This window comes from Bombina bombina, chromosome 5 (genome assembly GCF_027579735.1).
Source record: "Bombina bombina isolate aBomBom1 chromosome 5, aBomBom1.pri, whole genome shotgun sequence".
In the NCBI taxonomy this organism is placed as follows: domain Eukaryota; kingdom Metazoa; phylum Chordata; class Amphibia; order Anura; family Bombinatoridae; genus Bombina; species Bombina bombina.
In genome coordinates, this window is record NC_069503.1 from 1,025,336,814 (window position 1) to 1,025,355,298 (window position 18,485).

The 18,485-nt window shown below is 35.7% G+C and overlaps 1 protein-coding gene across 1 annotated transcript in view; it reads right to left on the reverse strand.

Moving 5' to 3' along the window:
• Positions 1-15,481: 15,481 nt before the first annotated feature.
• The window catches only part of RSPO2 (R-spondin 2), a 205,303-nt gene continuing 202,299 nt past the window's right edge, over positions 15,482-18,485 (reverse strand). Inside the window, exon 6 of the mRNA XM_053713192.1 lies at positions 15,482-16,180. Within this exon, the coding sequence (XP_053569167.1) occupies positions 16,071-16,180 (110 nt within the window). The 3' untranslated portion in view covers positions 15,482-16,070. The remainder of the gene's footprint in view (positions 16,181-18,485) is intronic.

The window sequence follows — 18,485 nt, forward strand, 5'->3', positions numbered from 1 at the left end:
TCTTTAGCTTCTCCTAGCACCCTCTAAATACTACATTCAATTAGTATCCCACCTTACCTCCCTGATCCCCCCCAAATAGCTCTCTAACCCTCCCCCCTATACCTATTTGCAGCCATCTTAGGTACTGGCAGCTGTCTGCCAGTACCCAGTGTGCTGCAAATAATATATATATATATATACTCACTCATTTTCTGTAGTGTAGCTGGCCCCCCTTGATATCCAAACTCTCCTCCCAGGTCCCTTTTCCTCAAATTATCCCGCATATGATCCCCCTCATTGCCCCTCCTCCCTCCTTGCCCCTTAATCGCACAGCTTTAAGTTTGTTTGTTTTTCTCCCTGTAGCGTGGCATAGCGGACCGGCCCTCCTCCCGTGATGGGCCGCCCACCCATCTCCCTCCTTATGCTCTCACCCACCAACGATCGTTCAGTCCCACCACTGTCCGACGCAGAGAGGTGAGGTGGCAGACTGCAATCATCCCGAACCGATCACGATGATGGACACTCTCTGCTAGCAGCCGATTGGCCGTGAATGTGGAGGGAGTGACATTGCACAAGCATTTTACCAGAAATGCTTGTGCAATGTTAAATGCCGACAGCGTATGCTGTTGGCATTTAGTGATGCCAGGCGGACATGATTCCCTGCAGCGAATCATGTCTGCCTGGCCTTTGATAAATCGGCCCCTATGTGCTATTCCATTGTCTTGGTATCATGCATTTGTTGATTATGCAAATCTACTGTATTTACTGGTCCTTTAATCTTCATAACATCAAAAACAGTATCACAAATAAAAGAATTGGCACTCTGAAGCAAACCCAGTAGATTTGCACTAGAACAGTAATCAGAATACTGCTCTGAAAGACTAGACAACCAGTAAGTAGATGCAGCAGCTACATTAGCAGTAGAAATAGCTGGTCTGAGAATATAACCTGCATGTAAAAGGGCCCTTCTATGAAAAGATTCTAACTTTCTGTTTAAAGGGTCCTTCGAATAACTATTTTCTTCTAAAGCAATAGTAGTATGTTTAGAGTGGAAATCGCCCCATCCACCTTGGGAACTATTTCCCATACATCTAGATTAGCAGCAGGTAAAGGAAATAACATTTTAAACCGTGCAGAAGGAGTAAAATAATTACCTGGCTTGGACCATTCCCTAGAGATCATGTTAGAGACAGCATCAGGCACAGGTAAAACATCAGGGAGATTAACAACAGTCTTAAAAACTTAATTTAAATTATTACAAGGCTTATCAGAAACTTTAGGATCATTTACCCCTAAAGTAATTAAGACTTTAAAAAGAGAACTAATAAGTTAAACTTTAAACAAAAAAGAGGAAATATAATGTTCAACATCCCCAGCAGAAACTTCACCATCTGAAGACAAAACAGTATCACTGGATTTAGGGCATATAGAACTTGTAGAAGAAAAAATATGAACTGACCTTTTAAATGAGCTGGAGAAGGCACTTCAGCTGTCTTACAATAAGCACACCTAATAATGGCAGAAAGGTGTTCAGGAGACTCAATTTCTTGGGTACATTTAGGAACAGTCACAGGTACAATGCGTGCTAAGCCAAACTGTAAATAAAGCAGGAGAAATTACAATTAACTGTGAGGACAGAAAAAAACATTCCTCTGAGAGTGCAAAAAGACTGACAACTAAGAAAAATGGAGATTTTACATGACAAAATTCGTCATGCGCATAACCGCGCGCTAACCCGACATTCATAAACTGACACATGGTTAAACCATTGAAAGACTAAAGGAACATGCACCTACCCGATGCGCAACCCAAATGCTCCTAAACCAGAGGCTGATGCACAACAAACCGAAGTGCTCAAAAAAAGCTAACACGTGCAAACAGCAAGGGAATAGTGAAAAGGTAATTGGATGAGGAGAAAGGGTACTTTTAGATGTGGTACCATGTCTTGTTGTAAAACAAGATCACTTCTTTGCTAGCTCTGTGACACATGAGAATTTCAATGTTGAATTCTATGCAAATTGCAGAACGGAGTTTGTGGTATACCTTTTGGAGTGTACCCTTTGCTCCAGCAATATGTAGGTCAGACAACCAGGGAACTTAGATTAAGGGTGAGGGAGCATATTAGGGACTCCAAAAATTATAACAAGGATTCAGCAGTAGCCAGTAGACATGTGCATTTCGTTCCGAATCAAAATTCGGACGAATTTGTCAAATTCGGAGCTTCGGATCAATTTGAATTTCCGAATTACTGTAGCAACGAAACTAACGAATAAATCTGAATTAGTTCAGATTATTCATTAAATTTGGATGGCCATGGACTAATCACAATTACACTAGTATTGTACAGTATATTAGGTTATATAACTCTGCTATGGGTTACACCTAATATTACAGTACATAATACAAGTCTAATACACAGCACATCCCACCTAACACATACTGAACTTCCAAATTTACGAATCAAATCCGAACCAAATACATCCGAATATATTCGAATCCGAATTAATCTGAATTAATCCAAAGTGAATGCATTCAAATGTATCCGAATCGATCTGAAAATGAAATTCGAAAACATCCGAATCAGTCCGAAACTAACCAAAATGAATTTTTCCGCCACGCACAAGTCTAGTAGCCAGGCATCTCAATCTTACACATGACAAATGCATTTTCAATGACTGTCAGCGTTATAGACAAAGCTGTTTTTCCACCAAGAGGTGGCAATAAGTGCAAATTATTACAAAATGTTTAACTCTATTGGATTTATAAACTAAAAGTCTCTACATGGATTGACCCTTTTTGCACCTAGTATTTGTCATAAGCTATGTTCTTTATCATATATACACTGACTTTTGGATGACATATGGTTATCAGATGCATACAATACACTAGTTAATGTATCATCTGATTCACTTAAGGGGTTTATTACAAGCCCTGTGTTATAACATGAATCATGCTTTTTTTAAATATTACATTACAGACACTAAGTTGAATGCATTCTTGTATTAAAGCTGTATACTAGGTAGTATGCCTTTTGCATACATGCTGTGATATTATATAAACATTGACTTTTGGATGACACATAATTATTAGACGCATACAATATAATTTAAAATGTTTTCTGATTATCTAAGGGTTCTACAATGAGCCCTGTACTATAATATGAATCATGCATATATGCTACAGACACTAAATTGAATGCATCCTTGTATTTGGCTACATAGTAGGTTAATTGAATGCTTTTTGACAACACTGTTGGTCTTCTAACCTCTCTTGCTTGCATGTTGTGATATATGTATTATCATATGTTTTTAAATGTTTGTTTAAACGTGCTGATTATTAATGCTATGATTGGACACTGCCCCTATAAATGGAGGGTCTGTGCTACAGCAATCATTCCTATGATTAAGTGCCAAGTACTGGCACAAAACAAATAAGGATTACAGATCATGTTGCTTCTATGTACCTATCTTTTTTACTTGCTTAATTAAAAGTTATTTTTTTTAACTTACTGTGCCTGCTGCGAGCGGCCGTTCTTTCTTCCAGTAGTGAAAAGGAACAGTCCCAGGGCCATATATAAATAGTAAATATATAAATAACTATAAAAAGTGCCCAAAACATAGCTGAAATGAATGTCTAAATGTTAATAAAGAGATACTTACCAATAGACACTCATCCAGTAGCGAACAAGCAGCAGACTGTCAAAACAGTACTGAAATGGATCAGCAGAGGTTATGAAATATGAGTATATTGTAGATCTATAAAAGGAGGCAAAAGACGAGATCCTGCAACCAATTATAGAGGGTTTATGAAAAATTCCTATGAGGTGAAAAAAGAATCAAACCATACCCCATATACATCCCTCTGACAAGCACTGTACTCTGAGGGAAACTGGGCCTCATTATAGACTGAACACCCCTCTCTCTGAAGAGAGGGTTTTATAGAGCTCTTGGGGATCTTTACCTTCTCCTAGTGGCAGAGAAGAGTAATTTCCAAAAGAAAGGTTCCTGGACTCTCACCACACGTATGAAAGAAAGTAGGAATTTTTGACAAATCACAACTCCATGTTTGCAGAAATAAAAAAAACATAATTTATGTAAGAACTTACCTGATAAATTCATTTCTTTCATATTAGCAAGAGTCCATGAGCTAGTGACGTATGGGATATACATTCCTACCAGGAGGGGCAAAGTTTCCCAAACCTCAAAATGCCTATAAATACACCCCTCACCACACCCACAAATCAGTTTAACGCATAGCCAAGAAGTGGGGTGATAAGACAAAAGTGCGAAAGCATAAAAAATAAGGAATTGGAATAATTGTGCTTTATACAAAAAAAATCATAACCACCACAAAAAAAGGGTGGGCCTCATGGACTCTTGCTAATATGAAAGAAATGAATTTATCAGGTAAGTTCTTAGATAAATTATGTTTTCTTTCATGTAATTAGCAAGAGTCCATGAGCTAGTGACGTATGGGATAATGAATACTCAAGATGTGGATCTTCCACGCAAGAGTCACTAGAGAGGGAGGGATAAAATAAAGACAGCCAATTCCGCTGAAAATAATCCACACCCAAAATAAAGTTTAAATCTTATAATGAAAAAAAAAACTGAAATTATAAGCAGAAGTATCAAACTGAAACAGCTGCCTGAAGTACTTTTCTACCAAAAACTGCTTCAGAAGAAGAAAACACATCAAAATGGTAGAATTTAGTAAAAGTATGCAAAGAAGACCAAGTTGCTGCTTTGCAAATCTGATCAACCGAAGCTTCATTCCTAAACGCCCAGGAAGTAGAAACTGACCTAGTAGAATGAGCTGTAATCCTTTGAGGCGGAGTTTTACCCGACTCAACATAAGCATGATGAATCAAAGACTTTAACCAAGACACCAAAGAAATGGCAGAGGCATTCTGACCTTTCCTAGAACCAGAAAAGATATCAATTAGACTAGAAGTCTTTCGGAAATTTTTAGTAGCTTCAACATAATATTTCAAAGCTCTAACTACATCCAAAGAATGCAACGATCTTTCCTTAGAATTCTTAGGATTAGGACACAATGAAGGAACCACAATTTCTCTACTAATGTTGTTAGAATTCACAACCTTAGGTAAAAATTTAAAAGAAGTTCGCAACACCGCTTTATCCTGATGAAAAATCAGAAAAGGAGACTCACAAGAAAGAGCAGGTAATTCAGAAACTCTTCTAGCAGAAGAGATGGCCAAAAGAAACAAAACTTTTCAAGAAAGTAATTTAATGTCCAGCGAATGCATAGGTTCAAACGGAGGAGCTTGAAGAGCCCCCAGAACCAAATTCAAACTCCAAGGAGGAGAAATTGACTTAACAGGTTTTATACGAACCAAAGCTTGTACAAAACAATGAATATCAGGAAGACTAGCAATCTTTCTGTGAAAAAGAACAGAAAGAGCAGAGATTTGTCCTTTCAAGGAACTTGCAGACAAACCTTTATCCAAACCATTCTGAAGAAACTGTAAAATTCTAGGAATTCTAAAAGAATGCCAAGAAAAATGATGACCAAGAAATGTAAATCTTCCAGACTCGATAATATATCTTCCTAGATACAGATTTATGAGCCTGTAACATAGTATTAATCACAGAGTCAGAGAAACCTCTATGACTGAGAATCAAGCGTTCAATCTCCATACCTTCAAATTTAAGGATTTGAGATCCTGATGGAAAAAAGGACCTTGCGATAGAAGGTCTGGTCTTAACGGAAGAGTCCACGGTTGGCAAGTGGCCATCCGGACAAGATCCGCATACCAAAACCTGTGAGGCCATGCTGGAGCCACCAGCAGAACAAACGAGCACTCCTTTAAAATCTTGGAAATTACTCTTGGAAGAAGAACTAGAGGCGGAAAGATATAGGCAGGATGATACTTCCAAGGAAGTGACAATGCATCCACTGCCTCCGCCTGAGGATCCCTGGATCTGGACAGATACCTGGGAAGTTTCTGGTTTAGATGAGAAGCCATCAGATCTATTTCTGGAAGTCCCCACATTTGAACAATCTGAAGAAATACCTCTGGGTGAAGAGACCATTCGCCCGGATGTAACGTTTGGCGACTGAGATAATCCGCTTCCCAATTGTCTATACCTGGGATATGAACCGGAGAAATTAGACAGGAGCTGGATTCCGCCCATACCAGTATTCGAGATACTTCTTTCATAGCCAGAGGACTGTGAGTCCCTCCTTGATGATTGACATATGCCACAGTTGTGACATTGTCCGTCTGAAAACAAATGAACGACTCTCTCTTTAGAAGAGGCCATGACTGAAGAGCTCTGAAAATTGCACGGAGTTCCAAAATATTGATCGGTAATCTCACCTCCTGAGATTCCCAAACCCCTTGTGCTGTCAGAGACCCCCAAACAGCTCCCCAACCTGTCAGACTTGCATCTGTTTAAATCACAGTCCAGGTTGGAAGAACAAAAGAAGCCCCCTGAACTAAACGATGGTGGTCTGTCCACCACGTCAGAGAGTGTCGTACAATCGGTTTTAAAGATATTAATTGAGATATCTTTGTATAATCCCTGCACCACTGGTTCAGCATACAAAGCTGAAGAGGTCGCATGTGAAAAGGAGCAAAGGGGATCGGGTCCGATGCAGCAGTCATAAGACCTAGAATTTCCATGCATAAGGCTACCGAAGGGAATGATTGAGACTGAAGGTTTCGACAAGCTGAAACCAATTTTAGACGTCTCTTGTCTGTCAGAGACAGAGTCATGGACACTGAATCTATCTGGAAACCTAAAAAGGTTACCCTTGTCTGAGGAATCAATGAACTTTTTGGTAAATTGATCCTCCAACCATGTTCTCGAAGAAACAATACAAGTCGATTCGTATGAGATTCTGCTAAATGTGAAGACTGAGCAAGTACCAAGATATCGTCCAAATAAGGAAATACCACAATACCCTGTTCTCTGATTACAGACAGAAGGGCACCGAGAACCTTTGTAAAAATCCTTGGAGCTGTTGCTAGGCCAAACGGCAGAGCCACAAACTGGTAATGCTTGTCTAGGAAAGAGAATCTCAGAAACTGATAGTGATCTGGATGAATCTGAATATGCAGATATGCATCCTGTAAATCTATTGTGGACATATAATGCCCTTGCTGAACAAAAGGCAGAATAGTCCTTATAGTTACCATTTTGAATGTTGGTATCCCTACATAATGATTCAATATTTTTAAATCCAGAACTGGTCTGAAGGAATTCTCCTTCTTTGGTACAATGAAGAGATTTGAGTAAAACCCCAGCCCCTGTTCCAGAACTGGAACTGGCATAATTACTCCAGCCAACTCTAGATCTGAAACACATTTCAGAAATGCTTGAGCCTTCACTGGATTTACTGGGACACGGCAAAGAAAAAATCTTCTTGCAGGAGGCCTTATCTTGAAGCCAATTCTGTACCCTTCTGAAACAATGTTCTGAATCCAAAGATTGTGAATCGAATTGATCAAAATCTCTTTGAAAAATCGTATTCTGCCCCCTACCAGCAGGGCTGGAATGAGGGCCGCACCTTCATGTTGACTTGGGAGCTGGCTTTGGCTTTCTAAAAGGCTTGGATTTATTCCAGACTGGAGATGGTTTCCAAACTGATACCGCTCCTGTAGGGGGAAGGATCAGGCTTTTGTTCCTTATTGTGACGAAAGGAACGAAAACGATTATTAGACCTAAATTTACCTTTAGATTTTTTATCCTGTGGTAAAAAAGTTCCTTTCCCCCCAGTAACAGTTGAAATAATAGAATCCAACTGTGAACCAAATAATTTATTACCCTGGAAAGAAAGGGAAAGCAAAGTTGACTTAGAAGATATATCAGCATTCCAAGTTAAGCCATAAAGCTCTTCTAGCTAAAATAGCTAGAGACATATACCTGACATCAACCCTAATGATATCAAAGATGGCATCACAAATAAAATTATTAGCATGTTGAAGAAGATTAACAATGCTATGAGAATTATGATCTGTTACTTGTTGCGCTAAAGCTTCTAACCAAAAAGTTGAAGCTGCAGCAACATCCGCTAAAGATATAGCAGGTCTAAGAAGATTACCTGAACATAAGTAAGCTTTTCTTAGAAAGGATTCAATTTTCCTATCTAAAGGATCCTTAAAGGAAGTACTATCTGCCGTAGGAATAGTAGTACGTTTAGCAAGAGTAGAGATAGCCCCATCAACCTTAGGGATTTTGTCCCAAAATTCTAATCTGTCAGATGGCACAGGATATAATTGCTTAAAACGTTTAGAAGGAGTAAATGAATTAACCAAATTATTCCATTCCCTGGAAATTACTTCAGAAATAGCATCAGGGACAGGAAAAACTTCTGGAATAACTACAGGAGATTTAAAAACCTTATTTAAACGTTTAGATTTAGTATCAAGAGGAACAGAATCCTCTATTTCTAATGCAATTAAATCTTCTTTAAGTAAAGAACGAATAAATTCCATTTTGAATAAATATGAAGATTTATCAGGATCAACCTCTGAAACAGAGGAATCATTATCAGAATGATGATGTTCATTTAAAAATTCATCTGAAAAATGAGAAGTTTTAAAAGACCTTTTACGTTTACTAGAAGGAGGAATAACAGACATAGCCTTCTTAATGGATTTAGAAACAAAATCTCTTATATTAACAGGAACACTCTGAGTATTAGATGTTGATGGAACAGCAACAGGTAATGTAACATTACTAAAGGAAATATTATCTGCATTAACAAGTTTGTCATGACATTCATTACAAACAACAGCTGGAGGAACAGATACCACAAGTTTACAGCAAATACACTTAACTTTGGTAGGTCCGGCATCAGGCAGCGATTTTCCAGAAGTATCTTCTGATTCAGGGTCAATCTGAGACATCTTGCAATATGTGATAGAAAAAACAACATATAAAGCAAAATTGATCAAATTCCTTAAATGACAGTTTCAGGAATGGGGAAAAATGCAAGTGAACAAGCTTCTAGCAACCAGAAGCAAATAAACAATGAGACTTAAATAATGTGGAGACAATAATGACACCCATATTTTTTAGCGCCAAAAAAGACGCCCACATTATTTGGCGCCTAAATGCTTTTAGCGCCAAAAATGACGCCACATCCGGTAACGCCGACATTTTTGGCGCAAAAACGTCAAAAATGACGCAACTTCCGGTGACAAGTATGACGCCGGAAATAACAAAGAAATTTTTTTGCGCCAAAAAAGTCCGCGCCAAGAATGGCGCAATAAAATGAAGCATTTTCAGCCCCCGCGAGCCTAACAGCCCACAGGGAAAAAATCAAATTTTAAGGTAAGAAAAAAATGATTATTCAAATGCATTATCCCAAATAATGAAACTGACTGTCTGAAATAAGGAATATTGAACATCCTGAATCAAGGCAAATAAATGTTTAAACATAAATATTTAGAACTTTATATAAAAGTGCCCAACCATAGCTTAGAGTGTCACAAAAATAAGACTTGCTTACCCCAGGACACTCATCTACATGTAGTAGAAAGCCAAACCAGTACTGAAACGAGAATCAGTAGAGGTAATGGTATATATAAGAGTATATCGTCGATCTGAAAAGGGAGGTAAGAGATGAATCTCTACGACCGATAACAGAGAACCTATGAAATAGACCCCGTAGAAGGAGATCATTGAATTCAAATAGGCAATACTTTCTTCACATCCCTCTGACATTCACTGCACGCTGAGAGGAAAACCGGGCTCCAACCTGTTGCAGAGCGCATATCAACGTAGAATCTAGCACAAACTTACTTCACCACCTCCACAGGAGGCAAAGTTTGTAAAACTGATTTGTGGGTGTGGTGAGGGGTGTATTTATAGGCATTTTGAGGTTTGGGAAACTTTGCCCCTCCTGGTAGGAATGTATATCCCATACATCACTAGCTCATGGACTCTTGCTAATTACATGAAAGAAAAGCTTTTAAAGAAAAGAAAACAATCCCTACCATGAAACATGAAGGAGGCTCAGTGATGTTTTGGTCTCAAGAATCTGTGCATTCTGGAGCACAACTTACTGCCCAGTGTCAGAAAGCTGTGTCGCAGTTGCAGGTCATGGGTTCTTCAGCAGGATAATGACCCAAATCAGACCTCAAAAAGCACTCAAGAATGGATGAGAAAAAAAACATTGGACCATTCCGAAGTGGACTTCTATGATCTGAATCTCATTGAACAGCTCTAGAAAGAGCTGAAACTCGCAATTGGGGAAAGGCAACCATCAAACCTGAGAGCATTGGAGCAGTCTGTTCAAGAAGAGTGGGCCAAAATGCTATTTTAAAAAGTCTAGATTTATTATTCAGTGCTACCGAAAGTGTTTGATTGCAGTTGCTGTTCCAGAGACTGTGCTGCAAATTATTAGGTTATGGGTACCAATATTTTTTCTGAATCTCATTGAACAGCTCTAGAAAGAGCTGAAACTCGCAATTGGGAAAAGGCAACCATCAAACCTGAGAGCATTGGAGCAGTTTGTTCAAGAAGAGTGGGCCAAAAGGCTATTTTAAAAAGTCTAGATTTATTATTCAGTGCTACCGAAAGTGTTTGATTGCAGTTGCTGTCTCCAGAGGCTGTACTGCAAATTATTAGGTTATGGGTACCAATATTTTTTTTCCGTGCCATTGTCATTTGTTTTACTGTTTAAAGTAATATATAAAGTCATAAGTCAAAAGTGACTAGACTAGTGTTAGATTACATTTGAAATAAAAAATGGTGGATGCCTAATTCTTTTGATACCTTTGTTAATTTTTAATTAGTTCAGAGAAAATTGTGCGTTTTCCTAAAAAAATGGAAGGGTACCAATACTTTTGGCCACATCTGTATAGAGCAACTGGTCATGCCAATCAAAACTATAGTTAGGTCTGTAGCCAAAAGAAATTTAGCTAAGCTAATGTTAATTGTATATTACGTCATGCCACAATACAACACAAGTAGAAATAAAAGAATTAACAATACATATTGTTAAAACCTTTCTTAGCAAACTAAAATATAGATTTAGTCTTTGCATTTAGAGAATGGAACAAACATAAATTAGCTGAAAATTGTTACTGGATACTTCCTGGATCTTGAGCTATAAAATTGTGAATACTTATTTGTAATTCATGATTAATAATAAAAATTGTGTCAACTAATATTTAATAGTTATTAGTATTGTTTAATCTGTAAAGTAACCCAGTTTAAATGTTGTCCGAGAGAGATTACAAAATAATTGGGGAAAAGGATACCTATAATTAAGAAAAGGATTTTCACAAACGGTTATATGTCCTCTTTCTCTCCTTTGAGCAAAATCACACCACCTATTACTGGTTACTCACTAAGTGACAGGCCCTAAAATGATGGTTGTGGATAAAACACACAGCAAACACAAACTCTACTTACTCATACTCCTAAACATATCTGCTTCATTTAACATGGTTAATTACAGCAGCTTGACTTAGAAGTTAAAGTCTTTATGTTTCTACAGTTGGGTATTCTGTGTCTCTTCCTTCTCTTATCTCTCTGTAAATGTAACCCATGGGTAAGATGGACAATCCAGCTTCTTAAATTCAACATGCTTAAGACTGAACTACTGATAACCCTTACTTTATTACAACTTTCTATATCTAGTACAAGAAGCTTGCTACTTGGATGTCATTTCCCTCCCATTCAAAAAATATCCTTTAAGAAGATGCTCAAATAAGAAGATTCTTAAATTTCTTTCTTTTAGATTCCACCTTTCCTCTCCCCTAGTTGGCTTCCTATACAAATCACATTACTTTAAAAGAGAAAAGGACATGTAAAATGTATTTGCTTGGCACGTGTTTGTAGCTCTAATCTGAATTCTTGCTATACTTTTTTGTTCTAGTCAGCTCAAACTTGTCTCCTCTTTATCTTTCACAATCACAGAGCTTCCTCAATGATAAAAACTCTTGACCATTTTTTTAATTAGGGCTATATTTCTCTGTGAAACATCCACCATATGTGGTGTTCTAGAGTGGCCTGGGGACTAAGACGTAGTGAGATTGAATATTTGATATCCCCTGGTTCGATTCCGTAAGTTCCCTAATGTTATATTTTGAATAGGTGAAGCAAAATACTTTTCTCTAAATGATTAGATTTCTTAAATATATCCATTTAGATTTAGCATATAGTTCTATCTATGAATTGTAATCTTTGTCTGCAGTTTCCATCTTTCAGTATGAGACTCTCACCCGGGAGGGTTATCCCTATAAATTTGCCAATATTTATATATGTGTCTGGACGCTAACTAATTCTTTATAAAACATAGAAACTGTGTGTATATATAGATTGACTAATTTTTATTATTTATTTGTATTGTATTATTTGTGTTATATTTCCAATTGTTTTATGGTTGTGGTGAATATTTTCTTTATCTTTCTTGGAGGCTATGACGTCAGTCCTGAGGAAGTCCCTGTCAGTCAAGGGGGATGAAACACGTGTAGGTGGCAGCTGTTTTCTCTGATGAGATGCCGACTTGGGGGATTTGCCAACTAACTCTACAGAGTTACTTTGGTTTTCTTCTATGGAGCTATCGTTTGGCCTCATTACATCCTGATGTGCCGTTATGCCTTTGGATTCACGGATAGATTTACAATTACAAGAGACTGAGTGTTTAGTGTGATTACCTCTTTGAAGTTAAAAACTTCCTATAATTAAAAGGCCGGATTGTTGTGGGCCTTCCATGCTATACAGAGCACCATTGGAGTAAGGATGATTGCAACAAGTGATACAACACAGTGCTTCAATGTTAGAAACACAGTTTCTGTGGTGTTTTTATTCCTTAATTACAGCTCTAGTCTTTCTTTGTAACATATTTATAACTACCACATAGATCCTTTTGCGTTTATATCATGACAACTGTACCCTATATGTTGGGGTTGTCCTATGATTAAGGTGTTGCGTTTAGTTATCTTAATTACAACTCCGTAAATGTATAATGTATTCTCAAATGTGTTTTAGATGTGTATGAATTATCTTTAAATACAACCTAGCTTTTGAGGTAATTACATGGATCCTCATTAAATATCATGGCAACATATCCCTGATATGAATTTGTGGGGTTGCCCACTGATGGAGGTGTTGTAAGTTTCCTCTTTAGAAACTAAGTTTCACATCTTTACATTTGTTCTAAATTTGTATATAATTAACTATATATGTTTCGATCTTGAGGTTACTACATAGATCCTCATTTGTATTTCATGCCTTTGGGGTTGCCCTCTGATGGAGGCGTTTTAGGTTTCCCCTTTTCGAAACCAATATACTAGCTAGCTCCTCTACTTGTTGGCCCCTTTAAGGAGACGTCTCTCATAGAAATATATATATATATATATATATATATATATATATATATATATATATATATATATATATTAATTCAGTAAATAAAATATTTTTTTCTTTCTTATTTTTGTATTTAATAAATGTATTTTGTTCAAACACATGGTGGTCTATAAGTATTATTCACTGTCTCTTGAGTTTTACACGTGCGACATTACAAATAGAAGTATACTCTTCCATTTTGGATATTAATTGGTTCATTGAGTGTCCTGAAATCCCTATCTCTTTGTATATAAGGACTATTGATCCTTGTATCTTCTTTCTTTATCTTAGATTAAAATAACAATTCTTGTTATTCTACACCTTCTGAATATATGTTGTTTTTTGGGTTTCTGCCAACACTCGTTTTAACCATCATTATTAAGACTCATAAAAATAAATTACCTCTTCAAAAAGCCAAAGTAAAATCTCTCATATTTACTTTGACAAAGCACTTACCAATCTTTTTTACATGAATAATTCTTCCCCACTGTAAATTCCTTGGGGCACGGACCTCACTTCCACTTTGTCCGTATTACCCTTACATAATAAAGCACTTACTACTTTGGTACTGGTGCTATCAAACTTATAAAATTGTGTATGTGTACAGTGCTGTAGAAATAAAAATAGATAAAAAAAAAAAAAAAAATCTAGAATTGATATAGCCATTCTCATCCTACAACACATCTCAGTTTGACCTCGCTACAATCAAAGATAAAAAAAATAAGATAATTGGAGAAACATTAAAAATATAAATTTCTTTTGAGAAGGAAAGTGAAGGTGTGTTAAAAACACTAATAAAGGGACATTCTAGTCAAAATTAAAACTTTTATGATTCTTCTTAATTTAATCAACATTCTAATTTACTTTTATCACAAAATGGGCATTGTCCTCTGGGTAAAGTTAAACCTATTTAGGCTCATATGCTAATTTCTAATCCCTTGAAGGCCACCTATTATGTAAGTGCATTTTGACAGCTTTTCACAGCTAGACAGTTTTAGTTCATGTGTGCCATAAAAAATAACATTGTGCTCACTCCCGTGAAGTTATTTATGAGTCAGCACTGATTGGCTAAAATGCAAGTCTGTCAAAAAATTGAAATAAGGGGGGGTCTGCAGAGGCTTAGATACAAGGTAATCAGAGGTAAAAAGTATATTAATATAACAGTGTTGGTTATGCAAAACTGGGGAATGGGTAATAATAAAGGGATTATCTATCTTTTTAAAAAATAAAAATTCTGGAGGAGTACACTGTCCCTTACAATATAATCTGTGATTATTTTTTTTATTTTATTTTTTTAAAGACTTATATTTTTGGCTACTAATTTTTTCAAAAATTCTACACACATCTGTATGCAAACACCCTTGATTTACTCCCAAACAAATGTTTGTCTAGCATCTTAGTTTTACTCCCTCCTAAAAAAATTTTTTATATATAAATAAATAAATAATTTATTTAATTTATTTATTTATATATATATAAATAAATAAATAAATAAATAAATAAATAAATAAATAAATAAATAATCAGGTAGACTCTGTATCACCCTGTTCAGACAAAAGCAACAAAAAAAATTAGACAAATTAGCTTGGTCTTTTAAATTATGTGAGGATGTGGTGTTTATTGTCCATCAGCCTAAAGGTAGAGCTAAACTTGTCTGGTGAATTGTCACCCACATTGAATTTATTAAAGCTAAAAATACTAAATGTAAAAATGTTATACTTTTTTCAATATTTCGATTACAAAGGGAATGCAAGACTGAGGGTTATCCAACATGGAAAGACTTCCAACATCTGACAATCTCCAGAAATATGGTTGTTGAGTATCAAAGAAAATTCTAAAAAAGATGCACACAAAAATGGAATCAAATATTAAAAACAGATGTAAATGTACCCTCATGATATGTACCAAATGAATTCCTTTACTTTGTGTTCTTCTCCATTAAATCATTCCCACATTGAGTATCCACACAAAGTAAAGACATTACAAATTACCTTCAGGAATCTGACATTAAAGGTCCTATTCCAAAGGATCAGGTAATATAAGGTTAAAGCAACATTTCCTATTTTATGTAGTTGCATAGTTTTTAATTTTGTTTTCCTTTAAATATTTCAAGCATATATGAAATAGAAAAACTTTAACATTTTAAGACTCAATAAAAAATATTTAAGTAATACACAGTAAATAAGTTTATTATAAGTAGACTCTCCGTACTATGTACAAAGTAGAACCGCTATGCTATTTATAACAGACAATAACTGCTATAGTACAGAAAATTAGCTTAACAGTTTTCTAATACAACTGTCTTAATAAAATAGTCGCCGAGAACAGACATCACCTAAACAAAAAAAAACATTTGTCAAATATGAAATGTACAATATGTAAATCAGAAAATAAAAAAAATATTTCTACCTCCAAACATTTTTTGTCTTTTACAGAAATATACACAAGTCTGTTTCCTATAGTGCCTAGCAAAGTGTTGCAGAAATTCTATGCAGCTTTCGTCAGATTCCATCGTAGGCACTGAATTGAAAAGTCTTTGACAAAGCTCTTGACTGATTTCGCTCAGTGTTCCTGCCTTTTGGAGCTTCTTGATGAAAAAAAAACACAAGTATAAATAACACAAACAAACTTGTGCATATGTTCACAAGTTATTTGCAACCAATACTGTTAAAGCAGCAATCCTGCAGTCCATTAGTGTGCAAGAGCATATAGCAGCCTTTGTGCACTTTGCAAAATAAATTCTAATAAATTGTCTTTTTATTGGCTGGCCCTGTCTGTAGAGAGGACGACGCTGTGTTGTTCCTGAGCCCTTTCCAATAACTTCTTTTTCTTTTTTTTCTTGTCCTTTTTCTTCATTATTCTTTTTCCTAAAAACAAAAAATATAATTTTTTTTTAGAATAAATAAAATTACTAAAAACAAGAAACAAACATTAAAAAGAGGAAAGGAATGTTTCCCAATTGCAATTGTTCATGCTCTTTACATCACAATTCTCCAATATAGTGAGCTCTAAGCATAAGTTGTGTTCATGTTTTTTTTTAATTTCCAATAAACACATTTTTGGTTTAAATATGTGAAAAATACACACAAAACGCGTATTGGCTCATTTAATAGTTTAATACCCCTTAAGGGTCACATAAGTTTGAGATGGGGTTGCACCCAAAATGCTTTTTACTCCCACTTTTTCATAATTATTTCAATGCCAAAAAAATAAATAATAATTTTCTGTAATTATAGAAGTCACATTGAAAGTCTCTGGTTTCTCCTGATCTCAGTTGCACTGCAATAAGAAATGAAGCACAATATTTGAAATTAATTTGAATTGCATTCTGTAACTTAAAGGGACACTGAACCCAAATTTTTTCTTTTATGATTCAGATAGAGTATGCAATTTTAAGCAACTTTCTAATTTACTCCTATTATCATTTTTTCTTCGTTCTCTTGCTATATTTATTTGAAAAAGAAGGCATCTAAGCTTTTTTTTTGTTTAGACTCTGGACAGCACTTTTTTATTGGTGGATGAATTTATCCACCAATCAGCAAGAACAACCCAAGTTGTTCACCAAAAATGGGCCGGCATCTAAACTTATATTCTTGCATTTTAAATAAAGATACCAAGAGAATTAAGAAAATTTGATAATAGGAGTAAATTAGAAAGTTGCTTAAAATGTAATGCTCTATCTGAATCACGAAAGAAAAAAAATTGGATTCAGTGTCCCTTTAAACTCAGACTTCTGTAGGTAAAAAGTACCCAAACTTAATTTTAAAATGAAGTATTTAGCAAGTTTTGAACAAATGCTTTGACTTTTTCTATTGTCTTTTTCTATGGTCTTAAAACAAAACTTTTGTTTGTAAAGGAATGTGACATTAACAAAATTATATTAAGAGGTGTCATTAACCCACTGCACGATTGACAATTATATTGATTTGTCTTAATCTAGCGTAACATGTAATTCCTTTATTTTTTAGACTTCTAAATTCTTATGGATTCCCATCAGCTGCAACATGTAGTCTCATAAAGTATGAAAAACATAATTAATGTAAGAACTTACCTGATAAATTCATTTCTTTCCTAGTGGCAAGAGTCCATGAGCTAGTGACATATGGGATATACATTCCTACAAGGAGGGGGCAAAGTTTACAAACCTCAAAATTCCTATAAATACACCTCCCACCACACTCATACCTTAGTTTAATGTATAGCCAAGTAGTGAGGTGTTAAATGGAATAAAAAAAGCATACAAACAGTGGAACTGGAAAAATAATGTGCTTTTATACAAAAAAAAAAATCATAACCACCAAAAAATTGGGTGGGTCTCAAGGACTCTTGCCACTATGAAAGAAATGAATTTATCAAGTAAGTTCTTACATAAATTATGTTATGTTTTCTTTCATGTAATTGAGTCCATGAGCTAGTAACATATGGGATAATAATACCCAAGAGTTACTAGAGAGGGAGGGATAAGATAAAAACAGCTATTTCTGCTGAGAAATTAAATCCAAATAATAATAAAATTTCTTAATTTTTTTTAAAAACTGAAAACATAGGCACTAGAATCAAACAGAGAGCTGCCTGAAGAACTTTTCTACCAAAGACTGCTTCAGAAGAAGCAAATAAATCAAAATGGTAAAATTCAGTAAATGTATGCAAAGAAGAACAAGTTGCTGCTTTGCAAATCTGATCAACTGAAGCTTCATTCTTGAAAGCCCAAAAAGTGGCAACTGATCTAGTAGAATGAGCTGTAATTCTCTGAGGCAGAGACTGCCCCGCCTCCAAATAAGCTTTGTGAATTAAAAGTTTCAACCAAGATGCCAAATAAATGGCAGAGGCTTTCTTACCTTTCCTGGAACCAGAGAAAATAGGATTAGGACACAAGGAAGGAACAACAATTTCCCTATTAATGTTGTCAGAATTCACAACTTTATGCAGAAATTTAAGCGAAGTCCGCAAAATAGCTTTATCTTTATGGAAAATCAGATAAGGAGAATCACAAGAGAGCAGACAACTCAGAAACTCTTCTAGCAGAAGAGATAGCCAAAAGAAATAACACTTTCCAAGAAAGTAGTTTAATATCCAAAGGCTCAAAAGGAGGACTACTTATCAAGCCTTCAACTTACTTGCATTCAACGGCACCAATACGCTCGCCTGACATCGCCTAACACTGCAGCCGCG